We start from the raw sequence: 22,327 nt of genomic DNA on the forward strand, positions 1-22,327 counted from the left end.
GCTTATGACGGCGAGGGGCAAGTGATTCAAAGTAAGCGATCTTAACCACTCCCTAGAAAATATTTCATTTTAGCATCAGTTTGCTATAAATGATGGCATTTCTTCCTTATTTCAATCAGTTTAAATGGAAAGGACCGTATTTTATACGATGCTCTGTATCAGCAAGTTTCCATAAATACTGAATAATTATGTAATCTGTGTGTTTCTGATATTTCATAAGCAATTATCAAACTAGTATCTAACATACATACCACCTTCTATTCCAGAAACTTGCTATATATACAAAGTGATATGATATTGTACGGTGTAGATATGTGAAGTCAAACCTGATCGTTGTTGTCCTGGCTCATAAGAAGACGGGGCACCGAGCTCGAAGCCAGTGATTGTGTCTGTGTATGCATCTCCAGGTTGGACAGAGGTTAGAATAAAAGCCCAAGTTATTACCATGATTATAATCCCAGGTACAGAACTCGAGTCCCTCTAAGTGTATTAGAATTATATAAACATGCATGTGTACAAATACTTTCGAGGCACAGAACGCAATCTAGCAAACAATAGCACCACTTTTCATAAGAGTTAATTGAGTGTTCAACAATGTCACACCCTCTGTCACCGCTGTAGGCGCAGAAAACTTTTAATGGACTCTATGTTCCCAAAGAAACAAAGATAACTACAAGTCTACGATTTCCTTGAATCGTACTCACAATGGTAAATTATACATTTTTCGAGTAAAACACTATCAAATTAAATGAATGATCAGTACATTTTTGTCGCTTATGTCTGGAAGAAGCATATATTTTGTGAAACTGTTTTATCAATGGGTCTCAGAAGTACAGCCGTAATTTGTCAAATAACAACCAATGCTGTGGGTTTTATTTTGTTTGATCATGAACCTTCCAACGTTGAATCTTGACCTTGTCTTGTATCCAACAAGTAGTAGAAATGTGTTGTGCATACCTTAACTTTTCTTTTTACTACTAGTGTGCTAGAACTTACTGCGTTGATAAAATGAACAAAACCAAACAGGTCACTCATCTTCAGGAGATTGTTGTTTGTAAGGAAGATTCATGTAAGATTTTTTACTGCTTCAAGCACCCTGATACATTCCCGATTTGTATGAGGTTTTACTTAACATAATTAGTTGTAAGTATGTAAAATCATCGGACTAATTTTGATAGCAAATCCAAGAGTGCAGCGTAAAAAGATTTCAGAATTTTAAATATAATTATTATAGTATTACATAGCTCTTTTAAGCAGAGCTACCTTACCTATCTTTCTGCAGTTTTTTAATTAATTGAAGTATCAGACATTATGTCGAATGCACCGCTACAAATAAAACTGAGCTCATATTTTGGAAAGAAATATGTTGGTTGATTGACAAGTTCAAATCTTAACTGAGCCTGAAGGTACATTTTTCTATTTTAATTTTGTTTGAGGATTTTATGGTTATACTATTTTTTTTGCTAGCGTGCTTACGTTCCTGACTGTTTTATGTTTAGATTTTGAATTATGAGCATTTGCAACCGGTTTTTATTCGTTTTGCAATCGTCAATATCTTCATTAGAACTCTTTGTTTCGGAGTCGCTATCCGAATCCGAACTGTACGAACTTAATTCACCAGAATCTACTTGTAAACAGTTTTGTTAGCCCGATTCCTTAACAATTTTATTTTTCTTAAATTAACTAACATAATTGAAGCTTAGTCTAGAACACTACTTTAACTTTTCAAAATTTTGCTATCAACGTCCGGTTCGTTGGATGAGGCATTCGATTTGTTGATAGAGGGAAAAATGTCAAAACCTTTCATTGCGTCGGCTTCCTTTCTTTTCATGATCACTTTCTGTCTTAGTTCTTCTTTTTATTTTACCGTCTGTAACTTGCCCGTCTTTCTCTAAAACCTCCATTTCCTTCTGCAACGCCAAAATTTCCTCATCCGTCAGAATCAGTGACATTGACTGAAATCGGTGTAGTCGATTCTGCACCTGTGCTGTGCCTTTCTTCGCCGGTGAGGAAACGGAACCTTTGTTTTCTCCAGAAACGTGTTCGTCCAGTAGCCTACCCGCCCACTTAGCTCAGTAGGTAGAGCGTTGGTCTACGGATCGCGAGGTCGCGAGTTCGATCCTCGGGCGGGGCATATGTTCTCCGTGACTATTTGATAAACGACATTTTGTCTGAAACCATTAGTCCTCCACCTCTGATACATGTGGGGAAGTTGGCAGTTACTTGCGGAGAACAGGTTTGTACTGGTACAGAATCCAGGAACACTGGTTAGGTTAACTGCCCGCCGCTATATGACTGAAATACTGTTGAAAAACGGCGTTAAACCCGAATCAAACAAACAAACAAATCGTCCAGTAGCCTACTGCTATCAGTATCACCAGAAACCTCTTCGATCTGCGAAATTCCTTGTTTGTTCATGACTTGATAATTACTTTTTTTTTTACTTTATCATATTCCATCAGCCATAGTAAAGCAGGAAATACACACAACGTGAAAGGTATTTTTTTTTCAAAACAGTAGATCTAGAAAAAAAACAAAACAAAACAAAAGAAAACGCTAAAAAGTCAGTCACAAATTGAAGAAAACTTATTGTGTAGTTCAAATAAATCTAGAAGGGCAAATACACGTAAAATACTGTTTTAAATATCACTATAAGTATTTTCAATCGTAATGAGTACAGGTAACTTTAAATTACTGATAACTCATATCTGAACACAAACACGTGTGCAGTAGAAAGTTGTCTGTTATCTTTACAAAATGCATTCTAATCAGCTTTTTATTAAGTGTGTTACCCTTATCGGAAAGGTCACGGTCTGAAGCCGTAAGCTGTTTTGTCCGTGTGTCAACATTAAAATTTAGAATGGTAAGTGGCACATCTGTAGAGCCATATTCCATATGTAATCCAGCTGGGCATGTAAAGCTACTGGCAAAGTTGGCACGACAGTGGATTAATACCAGTCATGTCGCCTATGAATATCTCCTTTTTAAGCGTTCACCCTTTCCTAGAATTTGTGCCTTTGACCTTAGGCTTCTGAATCCACTAATGATTGGCCTATTTTTCTTTTGACATTAGGCAGTCTTATACAAAATGTTTGTTCTCTCCGAATTTAAAGCACCCAGGCTTCTTAATTTTCATATATCAGCTGTTTTGCGATATGTGAATCTAGCTGCTTTTTGCTGTGGTCAGTACTTCCAGGGAGATAACTCTTACCTCGTGAACGTTTCTGCAGATTTTATTTAGTGCATATAATGACAAAATCTACGACGATTAGTACCATACGAAAGATGAGAAAAACTCACAATATGAAGATCAAAGTCAGTTAAGTAACTAACTGATTAAATTTCTGCATAAAAAAATAGCTAGTCGCTTGCAACATTAAAGAATCACAAGGCTAGTAATAGATTAGTCGAATGTTCTAAAGGTTTATATTTTCCTTGTATACTGACAATCATTTGCGCGCAAATACAAGATATGACAGCTTCCATTTTACACAGGTTGGACGTCGTGAAGAACATAAATGAGCCGCGCCATGAGAAAACCAACATTGTGCGTTTGTGTCCAGCATGAATCCAGACCAGCCTGCGCATCCGCGAAGTCTGGTCAGGCTCCATGCTGTTCGCTTTCAAAGCCTATTACAATTAGATAACCTGTTAGCGAACAGCATGGATCCTGATCAGACTGCGCGGATGCGCAGGCTTGTCTGGGTCCATGCTGGTCGCAAACGCACTAGGTTTTCTCATGGCGCTGCTCAAATAGTAATATCTCATGCCAAGTTTTGACAAATTCCTTCTGTGTTTGATAAGACTTATGTTATATTATTATTGGTCTTGGTTTCATTGCATATTTCATGAGGATCATCTTATAGACTATTTATTATAATATAATTACATCATTAACATTACTATAGAATTACAAATAATTGCAAAGCCTCCGTGGTCAAGTGGATAAGGTGAATCAATTACCCTTCTTCGCTGTAGGTTCGAAACCTCGCTCGGGACGTAGGATTCTTAAATGTTACGAAGTCATCCGGCTGAACGTCGGTGATTTGCCCATAATTTACGGAGATGCAGCTGGTATCTTCCTCCATCACCATGACCTATAATCGTGTCGGTGCAACGGTTAACACAACATCCCAAAATAGAAAAAGTGGAAACTCCACACGACAAAAATGAAAACATTGCAAGCTCGGTTTGATTGAGCCTGTTCAAGGACGGTAGTGGAAAGGCATGCTACAGTCCACGCCCTCTAGCCACATGTTATAAGTACAAAAAAAAAAACAATTTAGAGACATCTGCCCATGTGTTAATACCTCTGTGCATATGGAGCCTGCATGATAAACAAGAGTACAATTCCATGAAACACGTCGTATTGTTCCCAGTTAAATAATGCTTTTGCCCTAAATGAGCAGAACTGAACAAACTGGAATTTGGAGAAGGGATCTGATCTGGTAATGGAGCTTGCATATTACAGACACTGCCAAAAGACAAATTAACAAAGCAGGCACCATATCCAATGGGTGATTATACAATACCTAAAGCTATGAAAGCGGGAGCATTGGAACCACCCAAGCCGAAATCTTTAAGCTGGAAAACTAAACAGTACCAATAACACAACATAAAGATCGCGCTGAACGATCTGAAAAGGCTCTGATTAAATTATCCAACCCCTCCCCACCACCCCGCCCCCACTGCGTATATAAAATTACATTTGAGCCGTGCCATGGGAAAACCAACATAGTGGGTTTGCGACCAGCATGGATCCAGACCAGCCTGCGCATCCGCGCAGACTGGTCAGGCTCCATGCTGTTCGCTTTTAAAGCCTATTGGAATTGGAGAAAACTGTTAGCGAACAGCATGGATCCTGACCAGACTGCGCGGAATGCGCAGGCTGGTCTGGATCCATGCTGGTCTGAAAGCACTTGTTTAATTTTCCCCATGGCCATGCTAATAATTACATTATAAACATGAATCTGATATATAGTTATTACTTCTACACACTAGTGAAAAATATTAAACCCACTAGTATCCGGAAGTTTTAATATTTTCCGTTACAGCTTCTTTTTGTTGTAGGCCTACTTTGCAAATGCGTGCCTCTTAGGCTGTGTTTGTGGGAGAAATCTACCCTTACCTATTATCTTTGGGACAGATTGATCACAGAAATATCGCATCAATGATCAAAACAATGCCGGCCTTTTCGATTCTTGGCAATGAATATGAGCTACTTTTAGCTGCGTCATAATCTTCGGCTGTTTAAATCTAACTTTAAATCAACTGTTTTTGTTATGAACATAATATATATTTCTTATTAAATCATATTTCTCATATATTTGTCATAGGTTGAATATTTGATGAGAATTGAAGATGAAATCATTGAACCTGTTCCTTTTTTATTAGCTCCATTTTTGACTTTGACTGTACATGTTCTTGTACAATCTTTAAATCAACATAACATTTAAAAGCCTTATAGAAATTGTAAGACAACTTTATAAAAACCAAAAGTACGTGTGCCAAGATGATAGAAAAATAACAGCAGCAAAAAATATTTTTATCATGTATTTTTGGTAATGATAATTAATAAATATTTACGCATTTGTTGCACAAAAGCTACTAATGAAAGGAGGAAAAAATTACTGAGTATTGTTTTATAACTCAATGCATACTGTATCTTCTTCATTTAAATGTTATGACATGGGAAACAACATTATTTTCACTGTCAACAAGCTTGTGGTTTTACTTATAATTAAGAAGGATGATGTAAAAGTTCGTGGAAAAGTACGCCTATATTTACATGGTTTTATTACTTGAGTAAAACGAATATTCATGTTTACGACCTTTGTTGATGTAAAAAATATAATACAAAAATGAATGTCAATATAGATGTACAACTGAAACCCCAAACTGTCAATAATTATGTTTGTAAATGTTATATAGACCTTGCGACTATCTGGAACAACTGATACGTATTAGACCTTCCTGCGACTATATATACCTGACAGCCAGTCTTACTTCATGCGCATAATAGATGGAAAACAGAGCTGTCAGCTAGAAGCAACAGATGAATGCAAACAACGAAGGCACCGAGAAATAGTCCCAGTCTACTCAATGCAATTATGCTACAGTAAACATGTACATCATGAATATATGCCCAGAATAAAAAGACATCCAGAACAAACACATAATAAAAGGAAAGGCCGGCGACAAAACACTTACTGGGACGTGAAAATCGAGTTAATTAACTGTGCAAACAACCTTATTCTTAATCGTCAATATGTTGTTAAGGTTAAGGGTGAAGTGTATATAAAAGCATTTTGAAATTATGTCTTTAACAAACCTTAGTGCAATAATATGAGCCGTGCCATGGGAAAACCAACATAGTGGCTTTGCGACCAGCATAGATCCAGACCAGACTGCGCAGTTTCACTAACTGTAATAGGCTTTGAAAGCGAACCGCATGGATCCTGACCAGACTGCGCGAATGCGCAGGCTGGTCTGGATCCATGCTGGTCGCAAAGCCACTATGTTGGTTTTCTCATGGCGCGGCTCATATAGTATCAGACTTAGATTATAGGTAAATGTAACTATCTAGAAATATTGTTATTATTGGAAATATTAAAAAGGAATACTTTGTAACTATTTTCTAAGAACAATACACCTGTCTCATTTTTGAAATGCATAACAATTTCATATTTTGAAACAAAGACACATAGTGCTATAAACACATTAGCCGTACTTAAATTCCGCATTTAATTCTGAATTTGTAACGTCATAGTTAAGACAGAATATTTTATAACTGTTTTATATTAGATAATTTATTACGATATAGTATGTCGTTCATCATGCAAATATCTTCTCTTTTGAAACTCTAAAGTTAAGAATGAATGAAAACACAGGTTTCCTTCCTTCGAACACCTTCAATACCTCTCTGACCGTTTTCATATTAAACGTGTTTTTAGCAAAGAACCTTACTTAAGAAAATAACATAATTTTATTTTGTAATTCTAGCAACATAAAGATTACTAACAATTTACTTTACTTGTGTCTGTTCGTGAGGCAAAACAACAATTATTGTACACTTAATACCTCTAAGCCCTCCCGCTTAGCTCAATAGAGAGAGCACAGATCTACGGATCTCGGGGCCGTGAGTTCGATCCCCGGGCGGGGCGTTTATTCTCCGTGAAGATTTGATAAATAACATCATTCGTCCTCCATCTCTGATTCGTGTGGGGAAGGTGGCAGTTACTTGCGGAGAACAGGTGTTTGTACTGGTACAGAATCCAGGAACACTGGTAAGGTTAACTGCCCGCCGTTACGTAACTGAAATACTGTTGAAAAATGGTGTTAAAGCCAAAACAAACAAACAAACAAAAATATCTCACAAACGTTAACATCTATCATAATGACGATGCTAGATTATCCTTGACAGAATATATTTTCCACACCGCTACACATCCTTGTTAATCACGTAATGTTTACAAAACATGTTTACTACTTTTGACATTAATGGAACGTGTTTGATAAATAAGTATTAACTGTTGACAATGCATTCATAAGGTCACGCCGAGGTTTAAGTTTCCAGTAATATTAAACAAGTGATGACCGGAATTTGAATAATTCTGAAATATTTTGTTTCCTTCTTCTACGATTAAATTTAAAAACAGCCAAACAGTATACATGTACTAATATAGAGATATACTAAACAAAAACAAGAGGGCTAAGATGGCCCTAGGTCGCTCACTTGAGAAACACACCATAACAGTGTAAACATGTTTGACATAGTGATTTCATGGAAACAAATATTCTGACCAATTTTCATTGAGATTGGACCAAAAATGTGGTCTCTTGAAGTGTAAACAAGTTTTTTCTTCGATTTGACCTAGTGACCCAGTTTTTAAGCCAAGGTAACCTACATTCAAACTTGAACTAGATTTGATCAAGGCAATTATTCTGACTAAATTTCATGAAGATCAATTAAAAAATACAGCATCTATCGCATACAAAACGCTTTTCTTTGGTTTGTCCTAGCGACCTAGTTTTTTATCCCAGATGACCCATTTTCGAACTTGGCCTTAATTTAATCAAGGTTATCCTTCTGACCAAATTTCATAAAGACAGACGACAGACAGACAGACGACAGACGACGGACATCAAGCAATCACAATAACTCACCTGAGCTAAAAAATAATTAAATACAAAACCACACAATGTTCTGAGGCCAAATAAAAGTTACATGCACGGAAAATAGAACTATGTTTATACATTTGTAAAGCAACGTCACCTTGTATTATGCAGATCCCCTTGCGTAGGGATTGAATATACATATTCGACACAATATGTCTTTAGTTTCTTGCAAGGGAGGGGCCAAAATATGCCAAAATGTCGTGATACATGTATTGGAATGGATATATAACATTTTAAATGAAACGAAATTAACTGGTGCCTTTTAAATAATTAGTCTGCCTGTATGCTTAGAAATACACGAACATGGATGAAGACAATACAACATTATAGGTTTAATTTGAACATACTAACAAAACATCTTAAGTCAGTAGCCAGTTACACACTAAGACAATAAAGCTTTATAGTTGAAATCAGTAAATGAGCGACTTAAACAGTTTGACTTCAACTTTCCTTATTTTTCGACTATCAGTCACATCAAATTGTGTAATGATTTTTTTGCCAATTTTCTTTCTGATTTGCATTGGTAACGCATTCAGTCTAAAAATGTATATATATATAGCCTTAAATACTATTCTAAGTATAACCAATTATTGCTCTAATTTTTTATGAGTGAGAGCACTCCAAAAATATCAATTCACAACAAAGTTTCTAAAAATAAAGCCAAATTCATCACACTCGTACTAGTTTATAGTTATTTATTTTAGGTCGATTGTCAAGCAAGTTCTATAACTTATATTTATCTCTCTCGTCATCTCCTTCCTGATGGAATCCATCGCCACGAGAGTATGAGAGACAATTTATGCTGAGCGCCAAGCAAGGGAGCTATTGGCACCATTTTTCACGTCTTTAGTATGACTCAGCCGGAGATCGAACCCACGACGTTCCGAACTCGAAGCGGACGCTCTACCACTAGGCTATCGAGGCGATTTAACTCAAATTAGTTACTCATACGTACGTTGTTAGAATATTCTATTTCAAACATTTGACAGGAAGATAACATACAAGTTTGCTTTTTTTATTAAGACTTGATATATCATTGCAAAACATTTGCAATACAGTATGACTATTCAACTTCATACAAACAATTAACTTAAGTAACCTTCCAGATCAGGCTTTCCAACTGATCGGTGATAAATATCAGAAAACTGAACAACGATGTTCAATACATTTGCTTCATAGAGCCATATAAAATCCAGTGTTTACACTGTTCATACAAAACTGTAACAGGTGATTAGTCCTTTTAAGAGGTTGCTTGTTTCCATTAAATTTTATTTTTAACACAAAATAAGTCACAACACAAAATAAGTCACAATACTCTGGCTCTTTATGTACGTGCACTTAAGTGAAGTAAAGTAAAAGTAAACAAAGCACGACAAAAGGATTTCAAAACACATTATTTAGGGGACTACAATCTAAATTAATTGTAACAGTGTGATAAATATGTTTTGTTCCTCCTATTACACATACTGTGCAACATAGACGAACCAATAATCTAGTATATATGAACCGCGCATTGAGAATACGAACATAGTGCATTTGCGACCAGCATGGATCCAGACCAGCCTGCGTATCCGCGCAGTCTGGTCAGGATCCATGCTGTTCGCTAACGGTTTCTCTAATTGCAATAGGCTTTGAAAGCGAACAGGTTGGATCCTGACCAGACTGCGCAGATGCGCAGGCTGGACTGGATACATGCTGGTCACAAATGCACTATGTTGGTTTTCACATGGCGCGGCTCATATTTGCTTCAAATTAATGTATTCCGTAAGAACAATTTTTTGTTTATGACAATATATAAACCACCAGTACAGTATTCACATATTTCGCCTAGTCCATGGAGTACTCCAAACATTCTACTACTATGAAAAAACTAGTATTAATATCAAACAGGGATCGCAGCGTTTCAAAAATACACACGCACACAGACACACAGCTCGCATACACGTACGCTAAAGATGCGCACAAAAATAAAACCACCAACAGATGAAGAAATATAGTGGTGCACCAGGTTTGAACAGTCTGATAAAATTAGGTTTAACCTTTTTATGATGTGCACCTAACCACGATCTGTTTCTCCACCAAGTTCAAATGTTACATGGCAGTGTAGTGTAAATAGAATTTACCCCCGCCGGTGAATTCCTACCAAATGTATGTAAAAAGCAAACCTTATGGTCAAATTTATTTGGGTTTTACGGCGCACCAACACAGTATAGGTTTGTGTCGCCAAACAGGACTACAAATTTTGGTTTCACATCTCATTTACAACGAAATAAAAACATGAGGCATGGAATCAAAATTTGCAGACCTGCTAGAATCACAGAGTTAAGCAAAACCAAGTGTTAAGACCCTATTAGTCGCCTCTTACGATCATGCAAGGGTAAGGCAGTAGTTCCACTTCTTTTCATACATAGATCGTCCCAGAACCACATGGGGCCTTATGGTCAAAAGAAAACTGCATTAACCTAATGCCTTTGCATAAGACAGGATATCAAGAGAAACACACTTTAGGGTCCGACAAAACAATACATGTAGAAGTCAGGAATGCTTTGAACGTGTACGGACTGTTCTAGAAGTCTGGGTGCAGACAAAACAAAATGAGATTAATGATTGTGACGATAAGTTTCAATGCACTATGTTTGAACTTTATAGGACTGGTAACCAGAGTAAACTTCACATAATTTATTTCACTGTCAACAATCTTCCAATTAAGAATGATGTACTGGGACATGATTGGAATACATGTATATGGACTATGAACATAATACATTCTTAACGGAACATCTAACGAGCTTTTGATATGTTTGGCAATGTCTTTCATATTACAAACACCATGTATATGAATTTCTTAGAACATGAGTTCTATCATTTATGTTCAAATTTCAAAGAACTTGAAAAATGATCTGATGTATTTCATTCATTTTGCAAACACAATTAAATTTAAAAATCGAAAAAAAAATGTCTATAATTAAAAGATCGAAGAATTTCTTTATAATGCAGGAAAATCATGGCAAAACCATTATTACTTCTTATCTTGCCATGTCTTAGAAAACAAATTAAATACGGCTTGATATCTGATCTTTTATTAGTATATTAGAAATAACTCAATTTCTATCAATCAGTATCTTTATCAATGATATGTGCACATTAAACATTCAGATATTTGTGTGACCTTTTAAAAATGAGTAGCGTTCGTAAATTGAATAGAATGATATTACTGCTTAATTCGATTTTGTCTCAATTTAAGCATATTATTTACAACAAATTGTTCTAAACGTATGGGAAATTTCATAAATGTATTACTAGAAGTATGAAAAATATTGCAAATTATCGGAGGGCAATAGACGTTTCGATTAGTATATCAATTTATTAGTGGTCGTACGCAAGTTATCGGAGGAACATAACATCCTTCTAGCAACTCTTTCACAGGTTTGTCTTTGTAAAATGTCGGCATATCATGTTTTAGCTTCAGGAATATAAAATAATTAGGTACAGAGCTCTTTAAGCGTGTTTTCGAATGAAAACGCCATGTTAGGCGTATTCTAATACCAAACAAAGAGCAATCAATAGACTAATCAGAAAGAGAGGGAAAATAAACGACAACAATATAAAAACTACTGTAATGTACGATATTTTCATGGCTTGCTGTCTGTCTCCTCTGGCAGCCAGCTGGTTTGTCTGTGAAGAAAAAAAAAGATAAGAATACAACATCGACGTAAAGATGAAACTTTAAATTTAAGTGTATATTACATGTACAAAAATGCAAACGGAGAAAAAAAATATCAATGCGAAGCTGAACTATCTCAATCATTTACTTATTTTCATTTTTGTCTCAATTAAAAACAGATCTGTGAGCCAGAAAGCTCCAATAGCAGTGCCATTTCAATAGGATACTAAAAACTAAAAAGAAAACGAGTAAATGTTCATCAAGTTTATCTTAACGCGGTGTCCAACTGATAAAGTGTTGAATAGTAAATATGCGGTGCGTCTCAGAACAGTTTGGTCTTAACATTCTTTAACAAAACGTTTTTATAATTCTACTGTAACCATTACTCAGATTCTTCGGAAGTTAAAACAACATCTCCATATAAATTGAGTTCGATATATATCAAAGCAGAAGTGTCTTTAAATAAAAAATGTATTCTAAAACCGAATTTGAATTACAATACGATTAGTAAAATTTAGCAAACTATTTACGTTACAATATTTATATGTATTTATTTTATTTGAGTTTCATCTATTTACATTTTATACACATATACAAACAATAAAAATCACACATATCATACAAGTAAATGGCCTTTCTATATAGAATTACAAGAGTCTATCTAAATAAAACAAGAGGGCCATGATGGCCCTATATCGCTCACCTGAGTACCACTGCTCTTAATGATAGGTATATTCATTTACATACAATAAAGGGAGGTAATTGTCATAAATTCAGTCAAAAGTTATCTACCCTCATTGTCCGAGTCCATCTGATGGCATAAATGACATTTCAACTCAGTATCTTTATTGGTTACTAAGATACATCCATTTTAATTTTAAACAAAGAAAGGTATTTGACATAAAATCAGTTCATAGTTATCTTTATATAATATTATACTTATAATAATGCCTTGCTAAAGAAGTTTATTTATGACATATTTGACACCCCTAACCTGACAACACGCTCTGTCAATCTGAATTAATCGAGAAATATCTATCCCATAAGATAACCAACGCAAAAAAAAAAAAAAAAAAAAAAAAAAAAAAAAAGGAAAAAAAAACAGAAGTAAATCAATACATGTTATCATAATTCAGTAAATTCTACAAAACATATATGGCATTATTTTAAAATTGCTCTTTTAGTTTAACACAGTAAATAAAAATTTCAAGATCGGACTGATTTCAGTTAACGAGCGGCTTATTAGTTTAAATGTTGTTCTATCAAAGCTAAATCTGTGCTGAAAGTACATTTATCAATTATCAATTTTTGCTGATTGGTTTACCATTAATACAAACAAACAAATAACATGCCAAGTTACCGAATTGGCGAGACATAGAGCAACAATTCCAAATGGTGTGAAACAGCAGCATGTTGCAACTATTGCCATGTACGTATAGTCTGGAACTGGCGTGAAAAAATATCTTCCAGGATTCTGAGGAAGGAAACAGAGATTTTGGAAAACTACAATATACAAAAAATAAATGACGATATATAAATATGACTTATTAATTAATTTTTATTCAAATTTTTCCAAATACAGCCGAACTTTGCTGGCTCGAACTCGACGTAACCAGCAAAATTTCTTCGAGTTATCGGTAGATAAAGGCATCGAGGGTTTTTGGGTAGCAAATTTGATACCAAATATCAAATAGTTCATGCTAAAAATGTTTGATAAACAAATGAGCCGCTCCATGAGAAAATCAACATATTGCGTTTGCGACCAGCATGAATCCAGGATCTGGTCAGGATCCTTGCTGTTCGCTAATGGTTTCTCTAATTTCAATAGGCTTTGAAAGCGAACAGCATGGATCCTGACCAGACTGGACTGCGCGGATGTGCAGGCTGGTCTGGATCCATGCTGGTCGCAAACGCACTATGTTGGTTTTCTCATGGCACGGCTCAAATTATTCATAAGTCATTACTTACATTTGCAAATATAAACTAACTGCCAATTACTATTATTCTAAATCTACACTTTGAAAATTATGAAATCGGCCATTGAAATCTAAAACAAGAGCTGTCTCCATAGGATGACACATTCCCCCGATGGCACTTTGAATGAATAGTTATGGCCGATGTTAGAGTTTAGGACCTTTGAGCTACGGACCTGGGTCTTGCGCGCGACACGTCGTCTTACTGTGGTACACATTCATGCCAAGTTATTTGAAAATCCTTCATGAATGACAAAGATATGGACCGGACACGCCCATCAATGCACTATCCTTTAACGTCTAAGTGTGACCTTGACATTTGAGCTACGGACCTGGGTCTTGCGCGCGACAGTCGTCTTACTGTGGTACACATTAATGCCAAGTTATTTGAAAATCCATCCAGGGATGACAAAGATATGGACCGGACACGCCCATCAATGCACTATCCTCTAACGTCTAAGTGTGACCTTGACCTTTGAGCTACGGACCTGGGTCTTGCGCGCGACACGTCGTCTTACTGTGGTACACATTCATGCCAAGTTATTAGAAAATCCATCCATCGATGACAAAGATATGGACCGGACACGCCCATCAATGCACTATCCTTTAACGTCTAAGTGTGACCTTGACCTTTGAGCTACGGACCTGGATCTTGCGCGCGACACGTCGTCTTACTGTGGTGCACATTCATGCCAAGTTATTTGAAAATCCATCCATCGATGACAAAGATATGGACCGGACACGCCCATCAATGCACTATCCTTTAACGTCTAAGTGTGACCTTGACCTTTGAGTTACGGACCTGGGTCTTGCGCGCGACACGTCGTCTTACTGTGGTACACATTCATGCCAAGTTATTTGAAAATCCATCCATCCATCGATGACAAAGATATGGACCGGACACGAAAATTGCGGACAGACTGACAGACTGACAGACCGACAGACGGTTCAAAAACTATATGCCTCCCTTCGGGGGCATAAAAATGTTAAATGTTTTTTTTGTTTTCTTTTCAGTTACAAACTAACATTTTACCGCAGACAAAATATTTACCTCCTAACATGTTAGTGTCACAATTCATTTGAAGCTATCCACCAGTAAAGTAACGCAGTATGTTTTGAATATCAGCACACTTTTAAGATTCTGTTATCATTACTAGGGTTCTTAAAAGCTACATATACAGGGCATCCAAACAATAAGGAGACATATGAGAAATAAACCTTTTTTATTTCACCAGAATGGAGGCTTCCATATACATGATACATATAGCTTTAAACACTTTTACAGCATAGTTTTGTTATTTATGTAACCATTTTTATCCCTTAACACAGCGATAAAAATCATATTAAAGCTTGAACTAGTTTGATGTTATTTCAGCTTCAAACGTTTGTCACAAAAACAGTTTTGAAGAAAAGTTCGTTCTAATTTGGTTATTAGTATAATTTGTAATGATGACCTTAAAAATGAAATATAACATTAATAAAATATACAGCATATTTGTTTGTTTGTGTGTAAGATTGAAATATATTTCACAAATGAACACCAGATGCAATATTTTCATGAGCGGCATAGCCACGATCGAACATGCAAAATATTGCGTTCAGGAGTGAAAGATATTTTTATCTAAAACAATTAAATGTAAAACAAACATATTTACTTTTAATTTCATGTTTTGACTAAATTGACCTATTTTCCAGTTGTTCATCAGTGAAAAATATATTTGTTATTTTTCTCTGTGAAAATACCGGATGAATTTCACTCCAATATTTCGATTATTCACTGAAAAGCATGTAAAAACCCTACATGTCTTAATACTTACATTCTGTATATGGCTGGTTCCCTTTTGATTCACTACGTATCTAGTACGATTCGTGCTATTCTCTGGATTATGGTGATCTTGAAATGAAAGGTTAAAATTAGCTTGATTAAGAACAATACACATAGAAAAATAAAAGTGTGTATTTCACATTAAGATTTTCACATGGAAGTATTCTTTAAAATCTTCTGTTTTTAAAGTCTTAGAAAAATTAGACAACTGGAAAGGATATTTCAATGTTTACTGACAATCTCATAAAAAAGAAGAAAAAAAGATTCGCCAGATTATCATTATCCTTAAAACTAATGTTAACCATTGACACACACTTATATAGAGTACGCCCTTAATACTTTAATATCACACAAGCACTTAAGATATCTAAAAGACTTGAAAAAAACAGATAACTGATCAAGCTAGTAGGACCAAGTTAAAAATTGATGCTCTGCATAAAAGTCCTCGAAAACAATTTGATTAAGCATTATAGAATTTCTCTATTCACTAAAATGTATTTCAAAAGGTAGAAGCGTTAAATGGAATTATTGGATAAAAATATGGATCAACCGATATTTATATTTAATGGATAATATTCCATGGTTGTTACTATGAGCTCTAAAGTGGGTAGTATGTGCACAGTAACTGCATGTTACAAAATGTCCTTACATATGCATTTCATATACAACAAAAATAAAGTGAACATTGCATTCCTAAGAAAGTAAAGGGAGTCTTATTCCTACTCTTAGCTTACTAGGCAAATTATGTCAATATTTGTAAATATTTGTAAAGTAGACGTGTAATTATAACTGTGTACAGTATGTTTACATGATTTTCTAATCTTCAGAATTTTCGAAGTACTGAAACTGAAATGTGTTGATGTAATCGATTTTATGAAATAAAGAAGGTAATAAATTAGTATCATACAACCTATACGACACTAGGGTGACGTTGTTATTTCTTTTTCAAATAATACTGAAAAAGCCATACAATTCAAGCATTGCATACATACTCTGGACTCATATTCTAATTTTATCAAATTATCTGTTTGGCGCCATTTCGCCCAATAATAGATTAATATAAACCTTCCCCCCTAAAATATTTCTTTGAAATATTTCAATAATTGTATCCTAGTTAACTGTCAGGCTTACATTATGCATTTTCACATAAAAAACGTTTACTTCGTGATGCAATTAATTATAAATCGCTATACTATCTTGTAAAAGTGTTTGCCTGTAACGTTTTACATCTTCCTTGCTTAGGGATTATTCTACCACAGACAAAATACTAAAGCCACCGGCCAGCGACTTTTACAGCAATACACATGCCTACATGCAACATGTAAAAGATAATAATATGAGCCGTGCCATGAGAAAACCAACATAGTGGGTGTGCGACCAGCATGGATCCAGACCAGCCTGCGCATCCGCGCAGTCTGGTCAGGCTCCATGCTGTTCGCTTTTAAAGCCTATTGGGATTGGAAAAACTGTTAGCGAACAGCATGGATCCTGAACAGACTGCGCGGATGCGCAGGCTGGTCTGGATCCATAATGGTCGCAAAGCCACTATGTTGGTTTTCTCATGGCGCGGCTCAAATAATCTTTCAATTTACGGTGTATACGAACAATTGTTACACATTCTACTTTAAAGCTTTAAACCATACAATAGTCTGTGATTCAACTGCAATTAACACTTAAAAAGTATCTCAGAATTCATAAAAATAATTTCATTATGATTTGTTGTAAACTTCATGAAATATTGTTCTTCATAATTTGTACACCAGAAACTGAGTTGCTCAAAACTTATCCACACGGTAAGCTCCCTATCTGCGCATAATAAATTGACGAAAATACATACGACTCTTTATAATAACAATAAACTTCATGCCCTTTTTACAGATAAAAGTCATGTCTACCAGTTTCGTTGATGAATGTTATACATGTGGATAAACTTTTGTTTTAGTTTTGATATAGATACTGTTATTTTTCGATGTTTAAAAATATAAATTAACTTTCTATTATATTCTATTACGTCTATAGCAGTAAATATTGTTGTTACGTCAGAGGGTAACAAGTTCTTGTTACAGTAAAGAAAAGTAACAGAAAGACAAACCAGCAACTATTAACAATAACAAAATTTTATTCATGAATTTAAGTAACAATTTAAATGCCTTCAAAATTGTCAAAGAGCCGTAAAATCCAATCTTATATGTAAAAATATTCCAAATCCTGTCCAGGTCAAATTTAAATCCAATCAGAATAAATTCCACACTATTTCACACAGTTCAAAAATAACTTTAGTATATCCAAAAAATAGAATTCATCTCGTCAAAGATAGCTTTTTAAATCCACAAATGTTTAGTAAATCCTTCAAATAATCCTTCAAAATATCAAATATCCAAACTGGTAATATTTTGTTATTAAGAAATTTAGGAAAGTTTCATCAATATCTACAATCTAAGTTCTAATCTGACAACACATAGTTCACTATATAAAGTATCAGGGAAGATTCCAGAACTTTCAAGTAATACTAAGAATAAAAAGAACATTCTGGAAAAATAAATGTTTATCAGTATTGTTACAGAACACAGTAGAATATCCTGGGCTGCAGTAGAAAAGAAATCATTTAAACGATGTCTTAAAACTAGGTAAGTAAACAATAATTTGTCTCAGGGGAAAATACCATATACATAACAGTGTCAACTTAAAAATAAGAAGAATACGTGCGCAAAATTTGATATTTTAACTGCAAACTAGAACAAAATTGAAACTGAATAGTACACCATACAGCTGTATTTTACGGTGCCCCTAAAGTGACATGTTACGCACTTTTTTTCCACTTAGGTAATGTGAGACTTTTTTTTATTTCGTTTAAACGAAATAGTTATTTCGTTAAAACGAAATAACATTTCATTTAAACGAAATAACTAATTCGTTAAAACGAAATGATTTCGTTTAAACGAAATGATTTCGTTTAAACGAAATAGTTATTTCGTTAAAACGAAATGATTTCGTTTAAACGAAATAGTTATTTAAACGAAATAGAAAAAGTCTCACATTACCTAAGTGGAAAAAAAGTGCGTAACATGTCACTTTAGGGGCACCGTAGTATTTCAAATAAGAAACAAATTTAGTTTCTAAATTAACGTTGATGTCATTACAAAGATACCTATGCTTGACTTCCTATTGCTTTAACTGTTTGAGAAATAAATATTTGGAAAATAGTCCCTGAAATATTTGCCATGCGTGGAAGAAATGGGCATGTTGACAGATTGCAACCCATCTGTGAGCAAGTGACTTTAAGGCAAACAATACAAAATACTTTTAAAAGTTTCTCAAACGCCTGCTGAACATGGAGATAATTGTTTGTTTGTTTTTTGTGGGTTTAATGCCGTTTTTCAACAGTATTTTAGTCATGTAACGGCGGGCAGTTAACCTAACAAGTATTCCTGGATTCTGTACCAGTACAAACCTGTTCTCCGCTGGTAACTGCCAACTTCCTCACATGAATCAGAGGTGGATGACTAATGATTTAAGACACAATGTCGTTTAACAAATAGTCACGGAGAACATACGCCCCGCCCGAGGATCGAACTCGAGACCCCGAGATCCGAGATAAACACTATAGTACAAAATATTACATGAACATATTATTGACAATGACACTTTCAAAAAACACAACAAACCAGTATAGTAAATATACTGGTACAAGTTTAAAACATGTTTTAATGGAGCAATGTGCAAAAAATGCAAAATTCAATTTTAGATCTACAAGCACAAAATCACTATTAGAGAAATACAATAATATATGATTTAATCCATGTTTTGATATCAAGAGTATTTAACATTTTTCTATAACAGAATCGGAAGATCTTAAGCTCGTTTAAAATTTTTACATTGGTGGGAATATTATTTTAAATCTCCATACCAAAGTATTCAATTTTTTGTTTCAATCCAGCAAAAAACACAACCCTATCTTTTTTATTTGCTTATTTTCAAAGTACATTTTAATGTTTTGAAAAATCAGGGTTTAATCAAATTCAAAATTGTAGAAAAGATTTTGGTCCTAGCGTGCAGAAATACCTTAATATAAACTATAACTTTTGTAATCATTTATGCAATCATTAACAATCAACATCACAATTATCAGTTTCAGTAACAAACATTTACAAACGCATTGTTTTGGTGGTTGTCAATTTTATAATAGAATTCTACCAACATTACCAACTTTCTTTTTTCAGTAGTTCAACAGTTGAAATGTAATGAAATACGAATGCAGTACTGTTTCTCATTTGCATATAAGTATGTTTTTGACTAAATCATTAAATGCTGCAGATATTATACACAATTATTCTATACTGATTAAGAATTAGAATTTGCGTGTATTCAAAAGTTAAGTTTTCATATGGGATATTTGTTTATGATTTCATATACTCTCATGGAAAAAAACGTAAAATGGAAAACAGCACATCTGCTTATTTGACCTATCAATATTAAATTAAATGTAAAACGCGACCAATCATCTGAAGTTCTTGGTTAGGTATTTCCGTATTTGGGCATATGTCGCCTTTTATCTTTAGATTCTGTCTTTAGATTGAACACCTCAGTGCGTTTGAAAACGTTAAAATACATCAAATATGACTAAATAAGTAAACATGATTATTTAGGTTTATACTTATAAGACTTTCATAATTCATGTATTGAAATCATATCTGATTCAATAGATAATAAAATGATATGTCAAATTTAATAATGTGTAGTACCAATGAACAATATATAATAATTTCAAACAAGGAGAGTATCAACTTTTATGTCTTTGGTACGGAATTGTACCTGACCGCAGAATAATTATTGTTTGCATAACTTCAGCAGTTGGCCAGAAGTGTATTGTTGACGATTTAATAGAGACTGTTTGTTTTGTTTTTGTTGGCTTTAACGTCGACACAGTTATAGGTCATATGTCGACCCTCCGTGCATTATTTAATCACGAGCGGGCACCGACCTTCCGTAAGCCAGCTGGATGAATTTAACGCTCCGAGTGAGGCTCGAACCCACATCGGTGAGGGGCAAGTGATTTGAAGTCAGTGACCTTAACAACTCGGTCACGCAGGCCACTTAAGACTGAGTGGCCATGAATTGCTCGAAAGTTATTGGTTATCCAATCGAAAGATCAGACCATACGGATACACATGCATGTCTCGTAAAATGAAAATAATTTGCGCTTTTAAAAAGTTGTTTTAAATCATAATTTTATTAAATGCACACACTAAGCACGATAATAAAAAAGTAAAAACGTGCATAGATCGCAATACATATCATCCACAAAGCAAGACAATTCTTTGGAAGATAAAATGGTGCATGGGTTGAGAATAGGCATTCTGATCCTGAAGTCGCGAGTTAGAACATAGATGACAGCGACATTGACAAAAGTCTAGGCAATCGTTTATCTAGGCGTGAGAACCGGTAAGTTATGATGGAGCATATTGACATACATTGCGAGAACTTTTTTTATAAAATCAACGAAAATATGTTATCTTAACTAAATTCATGGACAGTGGCATAAATATCATGAACATAAAGATGAAGGGAACTTTTCGTGCGTCTAAAATCATATATACATTTTAGTTAATAAAAATGCCAAGTAGGAAGAAAAAACCGACAAACGAAAAACATATTATTATAAACACTGCCAAAATCGTGCGTTGATGAGAGTGGAACTAGTTTTTTCATTGCCATTGTTATAAATTATCTCAGTTATACGAAATAATTTAGCTGGCGTTATCATAATAGAATGTTTTATAGAAATATAATATGTGCGTTTTTCAACTATTTCTATTTTTTAAAATCTATTTCTGTAGTTTTCAATTTTTTTTATCAACATCATTGCGGTAACAAAGAGAAGTCCATGTCAAATTGATAAATAATAGAAATCAAGATTGATATTTTTAAATCTGTCTACCAAAATGCCATCTGGTAATTAGATTAAATATAATGAGGATGAAATCAAAAGAAGACACAATTATATTTACCTGCTCTTTCCTCCATTTTATTACACAACTTTGTTTTATGGGCAGAATATGTTTTCCGCACTGCTACACATATTTACTTGAACACGTATCAATTTTGTATTTTAACACGTCGGCTACCATCGATGACTAAAGCGAATATTGACTTCATGTTTTATGGTCACAGTGCATGAGATTTAAAGCAACTAAACCGCATATATATATTTCTGGTGTTACCTACAAACATTTGGGGTCAAGACCTCAACAATTTCTGAATAAACATGGTTTGTTACAATTTGCACATGTTTTAAAAATATACCTTGACCATCAATATACAGATTTATATAAGATAAGTAACTGTTTACAGTACATTACCGTACGCTAGATACCCACTCTGTATCGCGTGTGCCCTTGGTACCAAAATTAAAACAATGTAAAATAAGAAATACTATTGAGGCAAGCAAATAAATAGAGTTATACTCTCACTAAAGTTCCCTTGAGTGCGTTGTAATCGCGATCTTCCGAGTATTTTGTTAAATATATTTAAGAATTAACTTTAAAACAAAAAGACAAATTCATAAGTAATTCAAAACGTCTTTTTCTTTCTACACATGCTGAACATACGTTGAATAAATATATTAATTCAATGAAATTGGTCAAATATTCAACATTTTCGATTCGGATATAAACTTTATGTATGTAG

General features: G+C 34.5%; 1 protein-coding gene across 1 annotated transcript; it reads right to left on the minus strand.

Moving 5' to 3' along the window:
- Positions 1-11,481: 11,481 nt before the first annotated feature.
- Positions 11,482-21,788, minus strand: LOC123557754 (uncharacterized). The gene is made up of 4 exons (XM_045349421.2): positions 21,649-21,788; positions 15,633-15,709; positions 13,203-13,316; positions 11,482-11,853 (listed from the first exon to the last, which is right to left on the minus strand). The coding sequence occupies exons 1-4, from the start codon at positions 21,662-21,664 to the stop codon at positions 11,707-11,709; spliced, it is 354 nt and encodes a 117-aa protein (XP_045205356.2). The 5' UTR covers positions 21,665-21,788; the 3' UTR covers positions 11,482-11,706.
- Between the last annotated feature and the right edge of the window lie 539 nt (positions 21,789-22,327).

The sequence above is a fragment of the Mercenaria mercenaria genome, chromosome 5, assembly GCF_021730395.1.
Source record: "Mercenaria mercenaria strain notata chromosome 5, MADL_Memer_1, whole genome shotgun sequence".
In the NCBI taxonomy this organism is placed as follows: domain Eukaryota; kingdom Metazoa; phylum Mollusca; class Bivalvia; order Venerida; family Veneridae; genus Mercenaria; species Mercenaria mercenaria.